The sequence below is a fragment of the Haliotis cracherodii genome, unplaced genomic scaffold (genome assembly GCF_022045235.1).
Source record: "Haliotis cracherodii isolate W230 unplaced genomic scaffold, xgHalCrac1.p SCAF_22, whole genome shotgun sequence".
Lineage (NCBI taxonomy): Eukaryota > Metazoa > Mollusca > Gastropoda > Lepetellida > Haliotidae > Haliotis > Haliotis cracherodii.
Window position 1 is genome coordinate 14,019,255 of NW_027266278.1, and position 21,252 is coordinate 14,040,506.

The 21,252-nt window shown below is 43.1% G+C and overlaps 1 protein-coding gene across 1 annotated transcript in view; it reads left to right on the top strand.

Annotated features, from left to right (window-relative positions):
- Window positions 1-2,836: 2,836 nt before the first annotated feature.
- Window positions 2,837-21,252, top strand: part of LOC139471262 (uncharacterized) — a 35,616-nt gene continuing 17,200 nt past the window's right edge. Inside the window, exons 1-2 of the mRNA XM_071253560.1 lie at window positions 2,837-4,951; window positions 19,339-19,547. Of these exons, the coding sequence (XP_071109661.1) occupies window positions 2,837-4,951; window positions 19,339-19,547 (2,324 nt within the window). The remainder of the gene's footprint in view (window positions 4,952-19,338; window positions 19,548-21,252) is intronic.

The window sequence follows — 21,252 nt, forward strand, 5'->3', positions numbered from 1 at the left end:
GAAGTGGTAGTGATGATGATGATGATGATGATGATGATGACGATGATGATCTCTTACAAGCTTCAAGACCCACTGTGCAGTTATCATGAATATTTAGCACTACAAAATACACGGAAGCAAGAAACGGGTTTAGGTCTAATCCGTTCTGTGTAATCCGGTTTGCTGACTGAACGTCACGCAGACACCAATCCTAATCCGGATTATGTAACCGGATTAAGGTGTGATCCAGCACAGCTCAGCAATCCGTTATGTAAATATGTCCCGTGCAGGTTTTTCAACACAGACAGTGTGTTTATGAGAGGTACATGTTTTGTAGGTAAAGAGTCTTTTGACCTGCGATCGGGTTTAAGTATTAACTTGAGGTAATGCATACGTTGAAGATCATCTTCATGCGGGGTTTATGTTTATTCCGATAGTCATTTCATGATAGAAAACCTGTTTTATTTTCATTCTTAAACTTTTTGAGTGAATGAGTGAGTGAGTATGGTTTTACGCCGCTTTTAGCAATATTCCAACGAGCCAACGCTTTAACCACCAGGCTACCCGACCACCCCTTAAACTTTTTGAATTTTTAAGACGTCGGTTCCGAAGAAAGGGGCGATGGGGGTAGCCTAGTGATAAATCGTTCGCTCGTCACCCCAAAAACCCGGGTTCGATTCCCAAGGGTGTAATGTGTGAAGCCCATTTCTGGTGTCCCCTGCCGTGTTATGGTTAAAAGCGGCCTAAAACCGTACTCACTCACTCGCTTCCAAGACGGGGACGACATATTTATATTTTTGAATCAACGCCGAGATAACGAGTGAGTGAGGCAATTCTATCTAACGGACAATGGAACAGTACCTACAGTTACGGTGTTCCCATAGAAACCTGTCTCGGGACTCATCGCTGCATAGCTAGCGGTGGGTTGGTTGATGTGTTGTTTAACGCCGCACTCAGCAATATTCCAGCTATATGACGGTGGTCTTTAAATAATCGAGCCTGGACCAGACAATCACGTGATTATTATCATGAACATTGATCCACGCAATTGGGATCAATGACATGCATCAACCAAGTCAGCGAGGCTGACCACTTGATCCCGTTAGTCGCCTCTTACGACAAACATAGTCGCCTTTTACGGCATGGGTTTCTCAACCTATTCTACCCCGGATCTTCACGGGTCAAGTAGGGTGAAAGATGGGGCCTTGATGTTAAAACATTAGAACGTCACTCCGAAGACCCAGGTTCAATTCAACACATGAGTACAATGGGTGAATCCACTTGCTGGTGTCCCCTGCCTTTATATAGCTAGATTATTTCTGACCACGACGGAAAACTGCCAACTGTACAGTTAGTTTCCTCGCCATTGAGCACTGAACTTACATTGCATTGACCTGGGTGTTGGTCAGACATACATACAACCGTATGCGAGACCCACCAATTTATATACTGCTAAAAACACGCTTTTTCTGTTTGAAGAATTTGAATTTCGTTTTTGTAAAACCTGGACAAATTATTGTTTAACGTTTCTCTCAATCAAATTATTATTGTTATTTTGAAAAAAAATATCCCAGACCCCCATAATATTACTTCATCACGTCAGGATATAGACCTACAACGAATTTATCTCACCACAATTTGAAAACAAACGGAGATAAAGATACGATTCGATTGTATGTCGCCATCTTGTCAAACGAAAATGTGTTTGTTTAGGCTCTGTGCACCACGTATATCTAAAGTCAGTATTAATATATATGACGCGACGCCGTTTCGCTGTAAGGAGCTTGAACCCTAGACATTCCAGAGATCAGACGGCGGGTATATTTACTCCAGCTGTAGCAGAGTACATAGTAAAATATCTTAACGTCATTGACCAATAAAATTCGAGTGTTGTACATGCAAGGAAAGATAAATAAACACTATAACTCTTGTAACATAAAAGTACTTTCATATGAACATATCACACCTGATAAAGGAGTAAGCATATACTCCAAGACGTTATGTTCCTCATTATAAAGAAGATGACATTCATATATTCTCCTCCTTATGTGTATCGATTCTAAATGCCTTTCAAAGTCCTCACACATATATTGTTGTGTTGTTAATATACAGTAAACTACGGTTATAACGAACTCAAAGGGACCACTAATTTTGGTTCGTTATAACCGTAGTTCGTTTTCAGCATATATACAGCATATATACAACAAATAGCCAGGGACTCAAAAAAAGTTTGTTATATCGGTCAGTTCGTAATAAGCGTGTTCGTTATAACCGTAGTTTACAGTAGTATCTATTTTAATGATAATTTAGTTTCAACACACGCCCCAAATGGGTATTTTTGTCGATCCATGTCATGATTTTCTGTGCTATACAAACCACAGTTTTATTTATTTCTGCCCTTTATCCCGAACTCCGGTTATGTCGAAGAATTGATATAGCTTCGTATGGGCCCCGTGTAATAGGTTCCCAGTAATATATTACTTGTAAGAGGCGACAACATGGGATAAGGTGAGGCGAAGTGGCTCGGTTGATCGAGTGTCATCGTCCCTAGACGGCATGGGACGTTGCTCATAATATCAACCACTGGTTTGTCGGACATAATATCTTTACAGCCCTCTGTTATAGTGTTATGATATTGTGAATGTAGTGTTAAACATCAGACTAACGAACAATCATCCTCCCCTAATAGAATGCATGACATGTTAACATCACCAAGCTAAAACTCCACTTTTTTATTTTCCAGAATGACTCTGACGACGACGACGATGATGTAGATGCCTATTCCCCATTATCCACTCGATCCTGGAGGCTGTGTAACACCACGCCCCCCTGTCCGTCACCCCCTCCTGGCCTCACGATGAACGGGCACCTGCGTCCTTCCCCTTCCAAACAAGGGCCAACTATGAGATCCGGCAGCTCATTGAAAAGGAACAGCATGGTGCATGATAGACCTAAAAGAATGAATGGACTGTCAGTGTCCGCTGACGTAATCACACTACGAGAAGAATCCAGTGTGAACTTCCCTAAGATCAACGGCTTGAGTCAGTCGTATGACCAGTCTAATGTCCATAACGGTTCCTGGAAGTCACCCAAATCAGCTAGTCCAAAGACAAAACAGGCCCCTCCCCCTCCTCCGCTCCCCAAGACCAGCCCCCCGTCCCCCAGGCAAGTGTCCTCGTGCGAGGTCACGAACCCCGACCGGACGGGATGGCTGCTGGATCAGCTCAGGGGGGAGAAGGTTTGGTGTGTGGTAGCTGACATGTTGTTTTGTGTGTTTGAATCCGACACTGCTGAGAGTTCCAAGGATGTGATCTTCCTGCCAGGCTGCAGGGTTAGATCTCTCGTGTTTAACAGTGCTAAAAGAGACAGTGTAGGGAGTAAGGATGGCGAGGAACACACTAAGACAATCACAGGTGTGGACAAGTATCAGTTCTATATCGAAAACGTGAGTATAAGGAGAAAATACTTGTTCGGGGCGAAGGGTAAATCTGATCTGGACGAGTGGGTAGATGTTCTGACCAGGGCGTGTGATATAGCTGTGTTTGACAATTGTGCTAACCAGGCTCGAGACTCTGATGGCTGGGACAGTGCTGACGACTCTGTGTTCCCCCCAGCCAATGGAAGCTATTACCCATCCCCCACACGCACAAGGAGGATGAGCATGATCTCCATGTCGCTAAGGGACAATGGTCTGGGTGATTCAAAGTGTGACTTCAGAAAACGTTTACGTAAGGAAACCGATGATCCTAAAGTAGCGCCAGTGAAAGGACTCCACATTATGGAAGCTCAAAAGCAGCCTAAGAAGTCAAGGTCGTTCTTAAAACTGAAGTCCTTTGGGAGTCTGGACAGCCTTCTGAAAAGGAAAAGAACTAGAAGTGCTGAGAGGGCAGCCAATCGTGATAGTCATTCTCTGGATGAGACCAAATCTCTGAACATCCCCGATTCCCCGAACTCTGACGTGTCGGACACTTCTGTGTTATCACGACCAGTCTCCTCTTCCCAGTCATTTTTATCGAGGTCGTGGGATTCAGGAAAATCTTCCAATGGTTTAGGATCGAGCATCAGGCGACGAGCTTCGGACCTGAAAGACAAGGTGTTTGGTGGAGGAAAGACTACGCACTGTTCCAGAACTCCTGGCTTGAGACTGAGAGACCTGAACGATATCAGGATAAGTGGCCATTTGCAATACAAGTTTATGATGAGGTGGATTAAAGTGTGGTGCGCGGTGAGCAGAGGGTGTTTCTATGGGTTCAAGTCTCAGAATGGAGGTGAGAGTCCCATGATTGCTGTCATCCTGACGCAGAGCATCGTCTCGTATGTCACGGAGCCTGAGAAAAGGAACAAGAAGCTGTATGTATTTAAGCTCGCGCAGAATCATTGTAAGAATATTTACCTCTGTGCACAGGAGGAGACGGATCTTTCACGGTGGTTGCAGACGCTGCAAATGGAGGCGTGTAGAATTCAGGCAGACGACAATCTTGCCTTAGAAAGCACGTCTGATTGTAACTATAGCGTTGACAGCGCGCTCAGTGCTATGTCAATCGCGTCTAGTCATACCGACATTACTGACAATTACCACACATTCAGTACTCATCTTGCCCTTAGCTCTACGTCACATTCAACAGATGCTCAGGACTATGTTCCGGGAATGTATGACTTTGCCGGAAGTGACGTCACGGGTCGTCTGGACAGCACAGAATCAGCAGACGACTGGGACAACTCAAGTCAAAGCTCAACAAATGAGGCTCCCTATCCTCGTTATAATGACGTCACACCCAAACATGACCCCAGCGTCTCGTATTTGTGGGGCAAGGACAAGGGGTACCTGTTCCAGGTTATACGAGCTAAGCTGCGGAAGGGGAGGAGAAGTCGGGGGGAGGGGACGCTGTATGACCGGGAGGTGTCACGGTTGGAGGGAGGAGGGTCGCTGCTTCTCATCCACGATGATGATGACACATTCAGACAAAGACAGGTAGGGAAATCTTGCTTTCTTCTTGTGATAAATTTTGTGACGAACATTTTTAATGATAATTTAAAAAAAATAATTCTGCCTTAGTTTTTGTAGAAAAAAATCTAAATTGTTCGGCTTATAGAATGTACGTCTTTAAAATATTCTGTCTCCAGACAACAACCGTTCCAAATATTGAATGGTGGGCCTTTATAACACTGACTGAATTTTATCGAGTGGTCAGGCGCGTTAAACTTAAAAACAATGCATCTTTATTTTAACAAAGGTTGTTGCCATGTTTTAATATTAGAGTTGCTTGTTTCGTGTATTTCTTAATTTATGAATAAACTTTTCAACTCGGTCGTCGTCAGCCCAACCTACGTACATGGTAATGCACGCTAAAACTCGCTTGTCAAATTCAACGCTCGCAATCTAAATATTTTATAATACTTCAATCGGTTCTCCATCACCAAATCGCCACATAAGAAAGGGGACATAACTCCTTTCTCCTTCCTCAATCTTCAACTACCGTGTACATCGTATCTTGATGAACAAACAATAGTTTCAGAGAAGGAATATTAATACTTTGCTACATCGAACATTCGCCAGACGTAGGGTATAAACCAACACTTGAACTAAACAAAGAAAATTAACCAGGCACACTGAACTAATGAAATCCAAATATTAACATAGAGAAACATTCCCACGCAGGTGCCACTGGTTTTATTAAATTCTGTTGCCGGCAATCCACAGCACACAATGGACGTACACACGTGTAGCTGTAATGACTTACAAGCGCCCGTTATAGTGGTTTAAAGGACCTGTAAATGTTGAGGAAATAAATCCAGGAAATTGCTTCACATACTCGTGTACACAATAGCAGGTCGTTACAATGTTGTTTTCATTTCGCGATTCTTTCTTGAGCCGGCTTTGAAGTTTCGCGCATTGTGTTAGAGGTATACTTAGTATTTATATATGTACATGATATCAGGAAGGCGAGGCAGGGTTTAAGGACTTGCCTTTCCTCACACATTTACTTGCCACGCCGTTAAATAACTGAAATACTGTTGAACCCAAATTACTCATTAACTCAAATATACAATCACGTTGTTTCCTGATACGAACAATCGGTTGTGACTAGAACTTTTAATACAAAATAACCCCGGTACTGTGGAACTCATAAAACGTTAGAGTGAGTGAATTGTGTTTCACGGTACTGTCTGTGATATTCTTCCTTTACCTCAGCAGCCTACAAATATTCGATCCTGAGCCATTGAAACGAGTGGTTGATAGCACGAGCAAAGCACGCCACAGCTTTAACGTTGATTTACGATCGTCATAACGCTAGACCCATGAAAAACCGGGTATGAATAAGTCTTCAGCAACCCATGCTTGTCGTAAGAGGCGCCTAACAGGATCGGGTGGTCAGGCTCGCTGGCTTGGTTGATGCATGGCATCGTATCCCAATTGCGTGGATCGATGCTCATGGTGTCATTCACCGTATTGTCTGGTGCAGACCCGATTATTTACAGACCGCCGTCATATAGCTGGAATATTGCTGATTGTGGCGTTAAACAACAAACAAACATAACGCTAAAGTTGTTTTGTGCAAGAGGTCTCTGGTCACAATGGAACTGCAATCAGGCAACGTCTATGGATGATGGTTAACGCCACATCAAGCAGCATCCTAGCAATGTCACGGCTTGGGTCACGAATAATAGGTTTGCTTAATTGTAACCAGGATAATGTACCCGCTTATGTTGGTTTGTTGTTTAACGCATCACTCAGCAATATTCCAGCAATATATGGCGGCCGTATGTATATAATCGAGTCTGGACCAGACAATCGAGTGATTAATATCATGAGCATCGGTCCACGCAATTGGGATACGATGACATGCATCAACCAAGTCAGCGAGCCTGACCACCCGATCCCGTTAGTCGCCTCTCACGAAAAGCAAAGTCGTTTTTTACAGCAAGCATGGGTTGCTGAAGACCTATTTTTACCCCGTATGTTGAGTGGTCGAATCCGCCTATGTATTACTGATGCTAATGGCATGCGGGGGCTGATGGGTAGTCCAGCGGTTAAAGCGTTCGATCGTCACGCGGAACGGACGGGTTTGACTTCGACTTCCAACATTGGTACAATGTGTGAAGCCCATTTCTGGTGTCCACTCCAGTGACATTGTTGGATTATTACTAAAGTCGGCGTAAAACCATACTCACTCATATTAGCTCATAGAAGCAGAACGACGAGGGAATACATCATTTGTGAGATATTGACTCCATGATACATTTAAGAAATCACACGTGACTTCATGGGCCACTCCCTCAGCCCGACATACACATGTGTAGGTATGTTTATGCGTACGTGACGCCCGTGCATCTCAGTGACGCCTAATGGTGTATCACGTGACAGGCTATTACCACGCCTTGCATCACTAATGGCCAATAAGGATCATCATCGACGGGCCCAGTTATGTGTAACGAGTAGTGGTGGGTCAGCGAACTTTCGCCCACGCGATGGGACCAGAAGCATTAATTGATTGACGTGTGACATAACTTGATCATACCGATCCAGATTTGGGGCAAGCACGTTTCAAATCATTTCATACCAAACAAAAATAACGGCAAATTTACTTCAACATTTAAGTAGATTCCTAACCACGTTTAGGGTGGTGCGAGATGTATAACCAGCCCGGAGCGAGCGTACGCAATTGAAATTTATTGAGCATAGCCATTGCTTTCTAAGCAGGCCTGGGACCTTGTTGATTTTATGACCCGCCCGGATCGAGTGTTTATGTGATCTTTTATGCTCCGAGTTCGTGTGGTTAAGCCTGAAACTAGACAGATTGGTGACTGACTGACTGACTGGCCAGTTGGACACGGGTGTCAGTATCACAGAATATAGAGTGAAATACACATCAATGTATCACCATGGATTATAGGCTGAGATAACACGTGTGAAATATACATCGATATATCATCGGGATGTGCTTGGATAATACGTGTAAAACGCACCGATACCAGGTTCGCATTGGACTCAGGTACGTTTTGAAACCATAACCTTGAGAAGACTGATCCTAAATTTCTGGCTGCAGGTTTTATATATACTACTCATAAAAATTAAAGAACACCCGATGTTTTCATATTTCCATAATTAATCCGTCACCTGGGTTGTTTAACTGCATGCCAGATTAACTATAGTATTATGAAAGAATCCGGTGTTTTTTAACTTCTTTTATGATATATTTAGTTTCAAGAATTTCTTTTTATTGTACAACATGAGTGAGTTAGTGAGTATGGTTTTACGTCGCTTTTAGGAATATTACAGCAATATCACGGCGTGGGACACCAGAAATAGGCTTCACACATTGTACCCATGTCGTATAACATGAGCTATTGCATATATGTGGTGTGGTCTATCTTACAGACCCGAGAGCCTATCTATTTATTATGAAACAATTCATATCTCACTCCCATTCAGCTTTGTCAGCCCATTTTCTCTCTCTCTCTCTCTCTCTCTCTCTCTCTCTCTCTCTCTCTCTCTCTCTCTCTCTCTCTCTCTCTCTTATTTATGAATTACTGCAACCACTTAAACAGAAAATTAATTTTTAAAGTCTAAAATTACAATATATCATGATTATATTCACACGAATCACTGATTAGAGAATTTCACAAACAACAGCAGTTTTGCGGATATATGGTAACGTATTTTCTTCAGAAATCGAGAACGTGAAGATTATCAGTTTTTAAATTCTGTTTTTAATTCTTGTGAAAGTACTCGACCAGAGACCACGTGGTCGACAAAAACGTCTCAGTTTAAACATATCTGTCGAAATTACGATTCTATATGTAACATATATGTCTTTGTTACATACGTGCATACCTATATTTATGTTTATATATACAATACCAGTGACTTTGTATCTTTTCAAATACGAATATTTTACACCCCATTTTCACTTGCATGACATTCCTGCCTTTGGAAATAAAAGCAATCAAGTGGAAGAATATATTTTTCATTCTAAAGAATCAACCCATGGTTAGTGATAAGTTACAACCTCATGTTTGACCCCGCATTGCTCCCGTTGTTCCCTTGGTTGTTGACACGCTTAGTTGTATTGATATTATAAGGGAGGTCAACTGAGATAGTAGTTCCGGGTCACTGAATTATGGGCAAAGTTCAAACAAAACTGAAGACGCAAGCTTGAACAACGTATTTATGATGTAAATTGAAAAACATTTCGGTTGGTTGTCTCCACAAACTTTCCCTTTTCGTTTATCTGATGAATCAAGATGAGAGATTTGTTCTCTCTTGTACATGTTCGTTGAATGAAGAAATCGCCACCCTAACTTCGCTACTCGAGTTGGGTTCGAGTCATGTCCTAGTTATTTTAACCAACAGAATTGCCTGTTTAGTGCTGCGATTACCATACATTCGTGGCCCGTGAAGATCCCGGGTAGACGACTTCAGCAACCCATGCTTGCCGTAAGAGGCGACTATGCTTGTCGTAAGAGGCGACTAACGGTATCGGGTGGTCAGGCTCGCTGACTTGGTTGATGCATGTCATCGATCCCAATTGCGTGGATAGATGCTCATGATATCAATCACTGGATTGTCTGGCCCAGACTCGATTATTCACAGACCGCCGTCATATAGCTGGAATATTGCTGAATGCGGCGTTAAACAACAAACAAACAAGATGCCTGTTTTCTTCCCACACCGTCGGGGTACGATGCCACACAAATCACCCAGCCAGATCACACGATCCACGAAGTCAACTCTATCGACCAGCCTAAGTTACTGGGGACATACTCAAACCAGAAACCATTATAGGGGCTCCTTATTACATACAAGGTGAAGGTCACACTATTACATGTTTATTGCACCTACGGCTTATTAAGAGTCACTACATAACAGGGTTCGATTCCCCACATGGTACAATGTGCGAAGCTCATTTCTGGTGTCCACCGCCGTGATATTGCTGGAATATTGCTAAAACGGCGTAAAACCATACTCACTACAAAACAGTAGTCCGCAACAAGGTCGGTCCGTGTGCGAAATACGTTACAGTCGGAAAGCGCACGTTAAATCTCCTATATCAGTCAGTCAAGGTCGATGTCTTCAAGTCTTGTCACTTCAAAACGTCAAAGACAGAAAATAACCAGTCTCGATTAAATGCCGAAACAGATTAAATAGTGATGAAGATTATATGAATGAGATTCAGTGATAACACCAGGTGTTCTCGGATCCAGCCCTCCAGATAGTATCCGCAACTCACACAATTTTCATTGTAAAAAAGTAAGTGTTTGTTGCCTAACGCCTCACTCAGCAATACTCCTGCCATACGACGACGGTCTGTAAAATAATCTGGACCAGACAATCCAGTGATCAGTATCATGACCAAAAATCCACGACGACGGGGTACGTCTCCACTCTGTCGGCCAAGTGACCAAGGCTGAACCCCCGATCCATCAACGCAAGTGTCCTTGAGTAGGAGATGTAAAAACTCCGCTAAGGTCATAATGTGGGATTGTATCTCGCATCATGTTGTCAAGCAAACGCAGACAGGTTCACTATTTCAATTAAAGCAACTTCAATTCCTTTTATTGACTGTAGGGGCATCACGTAAGACTCTCGCAAATCCTCAAACAGCAGTACGAATGTATGGTTTGTTTGTTTGTTTAAAGCCGCACTCAGCAATATTCCAGCTGTATGACGGCGATTTGTAAATAATAAAGGCTGGACCAGACAATCCAGTGATTGATATCATGAGCATTGATCTACGCAAATGGGATCGATGACATGTATCAACCAAATCAGCGAGCCTGACCACCCGATTCCGTTAATCGCCTCTTACAAGCATAGTCACCTTTTACGCAAGCATGGGTTGCTGAAGACCAATTCTACCCCGGATGTTCACGGGTAAAGGGCACGTTACACTCATGCCGCTATCTGTGATAGCATAGGTACACGGAAGTAGTCATCTATACATAGACGTTGCTCACAATATCCGTCACTGGTTTGTCTGGTCCAGATTCGATCATTTACAGGTCGCCGTCAATGTTGGGAGTTAACTGGGTGCTGCGCTAAGCTAACAACGTACGAACGAACTGCCTACAAACGAACTGCCAACAAACGAACTGCCTCGTCTTTCAGACCCAAGCGTGTCCACCAGCCTACGCCAAAGCGTAGTTTCCAAAAAGAGACCTAGACTTAGATTTGATAGGTCGTTCATTTGATTACAATAATTAAGTTTACAAGCCAGTATAAATCTGAGACAGTGTTGAAATGTAGATGAAAGAAATACGAAATGAAGGAATTTGGAATACAAATGTTTTTCTGACGATATTCAAATTTGGTAATGATAAATATATATATATATATATATATATTTCTTAAAACAAATAGTGCCCTGATAAGAGATAAAATGCCCTGACACAAATTGTCCCATGAAAGGTCACTGGGTACGTACTGCTGTTGAAACATTAATAATTACAAGTAGATTACAAGATATTCTTTTCCACGTTTACACCAAGGCTACTCAAACACAACCAACCATATTCTCACGCCAGTTATCAAATAACACAAAATGGCGGCCATCACAATCCTATCACGTGACTAATGATGACGTCACGGACCAGGCGTGTTCGCAAGTCAATTAGCAGCTACGTGTTGTTAAAAGTATGTTAATGAATTAATGCGTGGTTTCCGTTTGTTGATGCCGCCGGTGTTGTGTAATGATCAGTTTTGATAGCCATTTGAGACGCCATCTTATAATCCAGGCTATTACTTACCACAGTCATGATAATAACCCTCGAGACAATTGTCTTAGTAAAATGAAAGCAAATATACATTGACTAGACGATGTTATCGTAATGATAATATAATGTTAGAAAACTTGATTAATATGGAATGTATGTTAGGGAAGAACGGGACTCAGTCTTCAGTGAGTTTGAATTGGAAACAAAAGCGATTCGTTATTCCCTAATGTAAACGCACCGGGGGTACCTTCTCTCCCGTTCTGCCCCCCTCGCTCACCCCGTCAGGGTTATTCCGTGCCCCGGATAAACCTCACACCAGTCTACCGAAACATACATTGAGCTAAGGTCGTCATAATTTTCTATTGTCTGTAGCTATAACGGGAGGGTAAATGTAATCAGTGTTTGCACCTACGTTGGTATAGAGCACGTGGGTTATCGGGGTGTTAGGCAGCGTTCTCTTGTCGGGGGCACAAGTGCCCTGTCAACTGTCGCGTCGCAATTCGCCGTACAGAGTTGCGTCCCTTAAGCGTGCCGGGAAGCTATGATCGTCGGTTCTAATGCCGGTTCGCCCTGATTATGTTTCTTGGTTTGTCAGCACGAAGAGACAGTGATAGACAAAATGTTCGTAGAGAAATAGACGAGTATAATAATAGTCGGAAAGGAATTATATAAATAATAGCCAAAGAGAAATACTATTCGAATGGTAATACTAGTGGTGTGGAAATGGTAGAAATAGTAGTCGTAGAGAAAAAATAGTCGTATGAAAATTCAAAAATTAATTATTTTAACACAAATGTTAATGCAGTTCTACTCCATACAGCATTTGCTGTATACACGCTGTAGACGAAGACAACTGGCTCAAAGAATATAAATGTCGTTTTCTCGATGCCGCCTTATAAACAGTGTGCAGTGACACCACCTCAGTACTGACCTGCACTAAGAAGGTTTGGGGGGCTCGTTTAAGGTGCAGAGTTGCGCCCCTTAGGCACGCCAGAAACCTATAACTGTGTGTTCGAATTCCGGTTCGCCCCGATTATGTTTTAAGGTTTGTCAGCACCATACCCGTGCTCGTGGGTTTCACCGAAGTGGTAAACGTCTGAGACCTGCATCTTTTCGGGCTCCCCCCTCCCCACGTCAAACTGACACGCCTTGGTATAACTGGAGTACTGTTAATACCGCGTTAAACCCGACTCATGCACTTTAGAACTTTACTATTTGAAAGTCTACACAGGGACAATATTCCGATCCGTATAACTAGGATCTGTTGTTCCGCAGATGTACAACTCAAAGGAAATGAAAGAACACCCGATTCGTTCATATTACTACAGTTAATCTGTCATGACTATTTACAGACCGCCGCCATATAGGTGGAATATTGCTGAGTGCGGCGTTAAACAAAAAAACAAACAAACAAACAAACAAACAAAAGACGTTAAGGAACACCTGAATCGTTCATATTACTGCAGTTAATCCGTCATGGAAAATAAAATCTTGTGTCTTAAACTTCTCTTGAGTAGTATAAATTTCTCCGGTACTCCTAGGGACTGAACTGTCTGGATAAACGGGGTTATCTTGTACATCCGACGGTGTACTGATCACACCAAGGACATCGGCTGATTGATTGGTAAATTACGCTATTTAGTACCCCTGTGTCAGATGCTTGACAACCGTTGGTGCCCTCTGGGCAGGGGGTCAAGGTCGACAAATTGAGGAAATGTCGTGGCTTCCTGTTTTGGCAATCCTGCCCGGGGTATTATTGTAGTAATTTACCGGGAGGGCTTTCATGGTCTCGTCAATTTTCGATAATCCAGTGCAAATGTTAGACCGTAAATATGTTTGTTTTGTTTCTCTTTTCGTTCTAAAACAAGTCTGGGCGTTTCGCCATACATCATGATCATCACATGATCTTCTTCTTCTTCTTTTCTTCTTCTTCTACGGAGCGGGTCACGGGTGGCCCAGTAGTTTAAGGCGCCGCGATTCGCTGTGCAGAGTTGCGTCCCTTGGGCACGCCAGAAACCTATGATTGTGGTTCGAATCCCGGTTCACCCCGATTATGTGTCTAGGTTTGTCAGCACCATAGCCGTGCTCGTGGGTTTCACCGGAGTGGTAAACGTCTTAGACCTGCATCACTTCGGGCTTTCCTCCCATATTAAGCTGACACGCCGTCATATAAACCCAACTCACTCACTCTTCTGCAGAGCGGTGGAATAGTCTAGTGGTTAAAGCGTTGGTTCGTCATGCCAAAGTTCACGGTATGGAATCGCTCAACGGCAGATTTGAATTACAATTTGAACAGATTACATAAAAATGGCCGCAATTTGCATGGCATTCGTCCAGGTTAAATAAGCCCAATTGAGCCCATAAATATGTAATGTTCATTTTTTCATTTACATAACCTAAAATATATCCTGATATCTGTCATTTCCGTGTAATTTAAAGGTCGAGTTACCAGTAGAATTGGGCAAAACAGCCACTGCAACTCAACATCACCATCTTCTCAACAGGAAATGAGAATGATTTTGCTCATAATAACATATATCATCTAAATAAAATCAATCCTCATTCAACATTGGCAAACATGTTAAAGTAATAAAACTGATTTCGTTCTCAGGGACTAGCTATAGGGGCAGAAAGAGGTCTACCTTTGATATGGTATTGAACGACTAACATCCTTTACGTTTAAAGCGATTGAACGAATTATGATTCCCTGAATGTCCTTAGCGTAAACCGCTCAGCAGGATTACTAGTGACTTTCTGTATCCATGGTATGCCTTCTTTCCAGACCAAAAGACGTTAAAAGATGGTACTTGTTGTTACCCTGTCTGGCGCTCGGCATTAAGGGGCTAAAACAAGGACTGGTCTGCTCGGAGTCAGTATACTGTGTCTGAGTGGGGTGTTCATGTTAAACTGCGGCATGGTATCTCAGTGAGCTAGCACTATAAATCGGCATCAGTCCGGACTAGTACAAGCAGCCACACAAACACACACACGTACATGCACGTCGCTATATAAGTGCAATAATCTTGGACGCGATGTTAAACCCCATTCCACCACCACACCACCTTCTTTCCAGGTACATTATAATCAAGATAAAAATATTTAAATCAGTGCAGTGAACATCTTTGAAACTATCATTTGGAATGAAGAATACTTGTCAAATTTGTAATTTACCCGTGATATCAAAGGAACAGCATTATTGCAATTGAATGTTTTCGCGTTAAACAATACAGAGTGTTATCGGTATATGTACAGATTTTGACGTGGTGTACATGACGCATATATACATATAGTGTGTCCAATTTAGTTTGTATCTCCATGGTGATCCTCATAATCACGGTTATCATTGTTGCCGTCGCCGTCATCATGTAAAAACATTCTCCTCCTTCTTCCTCAACCCGCGAAGATCCGGGCTAGATTAGCTCCTCAGCAACCCATGCTTATCGTAAGAGGCGACTAACGGGATCGGGTGGTCAGGCTCGCTGACTTGGTTGATGCATGTCACCGATCCCAATTGCGTGGACGGGGTAGAATAGATCTTCAGCAACCCATGCTTATCGTAAGAGGCGACTAACGGGATCGGGTGGTCAGGCTCGCTGACTTGGTTGATGCATGTCATCCATCCCAATTGCGTAGATCGATGCTCATGATATCAATCACTGGATTGTCTGGTTCAGACTCGATTATTTACCGACCGCCGTCACATAGCTGGACTATTGCTGAGTGAGGCGTTAAACAACAAACAAACAAATAACAAGAACAACGATTATCAGAGATACTGATCATGTGCAACAATACTTTTTCAAATCCGGGTATTTTGTAGAATAATGCTACACCAAAGCATGTCAATATGGCCCTAAACACTGTAGTATCGGTTCAGCAGGGCGGGGACACGTCAGCATGTTATCTCCTTGTGGCACGGCGAACTTCTGACCCTCCCCATACCTGAGACAAGCCCCTGGGGGCAGGAGAGGGAGCTTGTGGGGTGGGGGATAGATTGGGCATAGACGGAAGGGTTTATCCATGTAGCGGGTCGGGGTTTGAGAAATGGAGTGACAGTTACTGGGAGGCGAGGAGGTGGTTTGGTTGTTCGGCGTTGTCTGAATTTGATGGAACTGTGAAGAAATCAGTGGGAAGGGATTATTGTTCTTGGGAGCAGTTAGTGTTACATGGAGGGGTTAGTGTTATGCTGAGACGTAATTCTTATGGGGAGGGTTATTGTTATGGATGGGCTTAGTTTAAAGAGGGGGAGATTAGTGTTTAGGGGTGGGGGTCAGTGTTTTGGGGTGGATTCTTGTTATTGCTGATTTTTGTTATGGGGGATTAATGTTATTAGTGTAAAGAGGGAGGGGTTAGTGTTAAGGGGTGGGGTTAGTGTTTTTGGGTGAGGGAAGGGTTATTGGGCGAGGGTAGAGTTTTGGGGTTGGTTGAATGGTATGGGGAGGGATTAGTTTCAAGATGGGGGTCTCAATGTTATGTGGAGAGATTAGTGCAATGGGGTTGGTTATTGTTATGGGGATGGATTAGTTTCAAAGGGGGGGGGGGGGGCGCTGAACACCCGGGTTCGATTCCCGACATGGGTACAATGTGTGAAGCCCAGTTCTGGTGTCCCCCGCTGTGATATTGTTGGAGTATTGCTAAAAGCGGCGTAAGACAAAACCATACTCACTCACCCACAAAGGAGGGTTTAGTGTTCTGGTACGTGCGTACGTGCGTGCGTACGTGCGTGCGTGTATGCATGTGTCAGTCAATGTGTCGGCGTAAAGAGTTGATAATGGAGCTGGTAAAGATTGTGACAGTTTGCTAAAAACAGATAAAGATGACACTTAGAATTGACACTTTGCCCTAAAACCCAGATCAAGATATTTTACAATTAAGCGCGGGACGGTTTTAATTCTTTTACAATGGTTTCCGACAAGTGTCAGCCTTACGTCACGTGTTCGGCATTTCCTGTATGATAACAACAACAACAACAACAAAAACAACAATCATTTTCGAAAATTACACGAACAGAAATTAAGAATTTAACATAAACTTGCAGAAAATATTAAATGTAATCAAGTCAGTAAAGTATGCGCGCAATTACCGGTGCGCGTCTAGCGTTGTTTGTAGACAGAGCCAAGTCGGAGACACATTCCCGCGACGTGACGAGTTGTTCCAGGCCTGAGCAATCCGGCAGGTGTCGCGACAACATGTGACTAGCTCAGTATGACCGTCATTGGGTATGTTTTCAGTTATCAGGTTCATTCATGGCTTGAGGGCTGGAAATGGAGAAAAGAAAATGAGGAATTTCCGAATGCTTCTGGGTAATCCGATCGCAGGGAAATATTTTGATTTAAGAACTGCCGCACCTGGTCAGCAAATGTGTTCAAACTTAAGAGCTACTTGCCACACTTTCCTGCTCTGGTCCCGCAGTCCCGCTGCTAAATATTTAATGCCCTCGCTAAGGGCTCTGCACTTACACCATCAGGCCCTTTTCGAGTATAAACGGTACTGTATCGTGTTGACGCTGAGTGTAGGAGCATTTAGTGCAGCGACACAGTCTGTGAGTGGCTCTGGAAATACGTATCTTTTTTTAAGATAAATGTATATAACTTTAGAACGTATCAGTGGTTCTATTGTAATGCTGTCCTGTTTCTGACCTATAGGTGAGGTGAAATAGGGTTTAACGTCGCGTCCAAGATTATTGCACTTATATAGCGACGTACATGTACGTGTGTGTGTGGCTGCTTGTACTATTCCGGACTGATGCCGATTTAAAGTGCTAGCCCACTGAGATACCATGCCGCAGTTTAACATGAATACCCTACTCAGACACAGTATACTGACTCCGAGCCGACCAGTCCTTGTTTTAGCCCCTTAATGCCGAGCGTCAGACAGGGTAACAATTTTTTAACAAGTACCATCTTTTAATGTCTTTTGGTATGACGCGGTCGGGGATCCAACCCCGGACCTTCCGCTCTCCGGGCGGACACTCTACCACTAGACCACGGAGGCGGTCTCTGACCTATATTGTATATGTAGAAGTCACAGGTACTGCTTGGTTAGCGTATGTTTAAAGGGTTAAGTGAAATGAGGTTTAGAGTTGCGTTCAAGATTATTGCACTTGTATAGCGACGTGCATGCATGTGTGTGGTTGCTGGTACTAGTACGTATTAACTCTCAGCCAACCAGTCCTTGTTTTATCCCCTTAATGCCGAGCGTCAGGCAGGGTAACAACAAGTAACAACGTCTTTTGGTATGACGTGGCCGGGGAGCGAACCACCGACCTTCGCTCTCCGGGTAGACGATTTATCCACTACCCACGGTCCGCATATATTTTTTCGAATCACCTGCTTTTATTTTCCGGGACACGATATGGTTCCTGGTAGGGTGTCATACTATCAAACGGACCACAACTTGTAATCAGGGTTTGCAAAAATGCTTGTTATGATAAGTCAGAGACCATCTGTATTTGATGTCTGGTGTTACTTAGAACTATATTTACAAAATTATTTTAAAAAACCGTAAGTTTAGGATTAATCGCGGCCTCAAAAGGGTCTTCACAAATTGTTCCCATGTAGAGAATCGAACCCTGACTTCGGTATGACGAGCGAAGGCTTTAAGCACATAACAACATATTATACTTAAAGCAATATAGACTAACATTTAGTCCCTGAAATCTTATATTACACAATATCCTTCTTGACTCTAAAAATAAAACAAAAATCCCTATGCTGATTTCAGAATAGAGCTAGCTTGAGCTGGCTAGACTTGCATTTCTAAATAATTTTTTTCCCATAAAATAAACATATACAACGGTCATGGTGCAGGACTAAAAGAAATATAGTGGTCCGAGATTTAAAAAAAAATGGTAGTGACATACAGTTATTTTTTAATGACGTTAACAGAACTAAGGGTCAAAGGTTTCTACATGGAATGGGTGGCCTATAGATAATTGTATATATAAGTAGGGTTATCTATACGATCTCTGAATCCGCTATTTCATTAAGTATTTCCAGTGTGTATCGATTACGTATAATCATTGTTATGGATCGATAACATTGATCACCTGCCCATGTCGCGTGGTTAACCCATGTAATTATGCTACGGGGAACTGTATAGGATAAGAAATAATTATTTACAGGAATTTTGATTGTGTGGTTACATCGCTACATTTTTTCCAGCACTGAATTGTCCGAGAAACTACAAATGCCCCGAGTCACGGTTAGAGTAAACTTTATAATAAACGTGAATTTGTTTGAGGTATCGAATAATTTTCGCTTACAAATTACATAAGAGAAAAGTTTTACGATCTGAATAAAAATGTTCCCAGCATGAAAACATATTTCACCCTTACAAGGCCCCTCGGAAACAGCGCATATGGTGCCTTGCAAGGACACCGAGGCAGGCTCTGACATTCAACTGTGTCTCCCAGATAACACTCTACACATGAGCAGGAGACCTGCTGTAATATTATCTTAGACATTCCGGATCAATTACATCGTTAAGAAACCGATTCCAGAAGCTTAATCCGGAACTAGTTCTGATACAATTTACATTATCACCAAATGGCGCGTGAAGTACCAGAACGATGGTAACGGATTCCAGAATCATCAACCGTTACAAGATTCCGCATCGTTCACATGGTTGCTGTGTTGCTTTCAGGGTCCACTGGACGTAAAGGCGGGACGATCCAAGTCGTTTGGCGATCCCCACACCCCCTGGACAGATAGCGTCACCCCCGAGGACAAAACCCGAGGGGGTAGAGCAAGACCCCGACCCCTCACTGTAAGAAGACTCCCGGCCGAGGAACTAGAGTCTCCCTCTATTGCAGGATATTTGGAGCGCAAAGGATTTATTGGGCAGTGGATCAGGTAGGTTGGGATTCTGGTAGTGTTCGATGCATGTACGTAATGGAGGCACGCTGGTGCCAGGAGGTCGCGTTATCGCTTGTTATTCCATAAGCTGTTATTGGAGAGATTAACTCAGTTTGGGGTATTAAGATAGCAACTTAAGTAAGAAGTGGACGCACGGAGATAGACAGGGGTGTAGGAGGCACGGAGATAGACAGGGGTATAGGAGGCAGGACGCACGGAGATAAACAGGGATGTAGAAGGCAGGACGCACGTACTCCGGGAACACGTGGGGATGTGTTTATAGTGGAAGGTAAGGTGCGTGTATTGTAAGGCTTTGATATAAACCAGTAGTTATATTATAGTGCATGCATAAATGGTATATTTATTTGCTACATCAATTTGGAGATGTGCTTCTCAAAGAGGTTTATTAGAGAGCCACGCTGTTTGACAGGAATAGAACCAGGGTTTATACAGGCACGTGTGTGTGTGTATGTGCACGGTGTGAACTACAAGTATGTGTGTTCTATGAGGTCCGCCTTTGGCAAAAAACAGAACGTATATTCATTCATTTACGCTTCCTGATAAAATTTCCTTTCTCCGATATAGGCATCTTATTGTTGCTGTTCAACACCACAAGCTTATTAACTGGATTTAGTTTTCAAATTAACTTTATACCTGTGATAGAGCACATACTGCAAGTCATAGATAGTGTTAAAACGATGTGTGAATTTTTAAAAGAGACAGTTGTCACGTGGGATATACTGTCAGGAAATAGGAGGGCCTCTGCATCAATATTTTGTTTGAACGCGTTGTTTTATTTGTGTAGTGTTTAAAAGAAAACATAAAAAAATAATGATATTGTTGGAGTTTAAAATGACAACAGGCTACCGCCCATTTGCGCACTCTTTCCCGTCCTTTCTGACTCATACATGCAGAAACAGCCAAAACGACTCATTTCAAGTTTGTTTTCCGTCTCTTTTATTCCGAGCAATGAATGATATGGGATATGGCGTGTTGTGACTTTGTGCAACCCCCATTCACACATTCTCCATCCTCATCTCGTATTCTATTTACACAGGGAAGGTGTATCCACCAAAATATCATTTCCTCCGCATATTCCCAGGCGGTACTTGTGATAACCTGTTTCCTGCAAATATTTCCCTTTCCCCAAATCTGCTGGTAATTCGAACACTGATCTACTGTGTAGCTGTGCCACACACCGTATGCAGATAGGAGCTTGCTTAGCCGTGGCGCGGGCCTTGTGGTTTGTAACTCCGGCCCCTATCGCGCATTGAGGTCATATTATTTGGTAAGGTTTCCATGTCACTGATAGGTCCTCTTCTGCAGTGTGTGGAAACAACAGCGTATAGCCAGCCGTGTTGTGTGAGTGTGGGTGTGCCTGTGTGTGTTTCTGTGTGTGTGTGTGAGTGTGTGTGCCTGTGTGTGTGTCTGAGTGTGTGTGTGTGCCTGAGTGAGTGTCTCTGTGTGTGTCTGAGCGTGTCTGAACCTCAGTGAGTGTCTGTTTGTGTGTGTGCCTGAGTGAGCGAGTGTGTGTGTGTCTGAGCGTGTGTGTGCATGAGTGAGTGTCTGTCAGCGTGTGTGTGCCTGAGTGAGAGTCTCTCTGTGTGTGTCAGAGTGTGTGCCTGAATGTCTGTGTGTGTGTCTGAATGTGTATGAGTGTGTGTATGTGTATACGTGTGGTTGTGAGTGTGTCTGTGTGTGC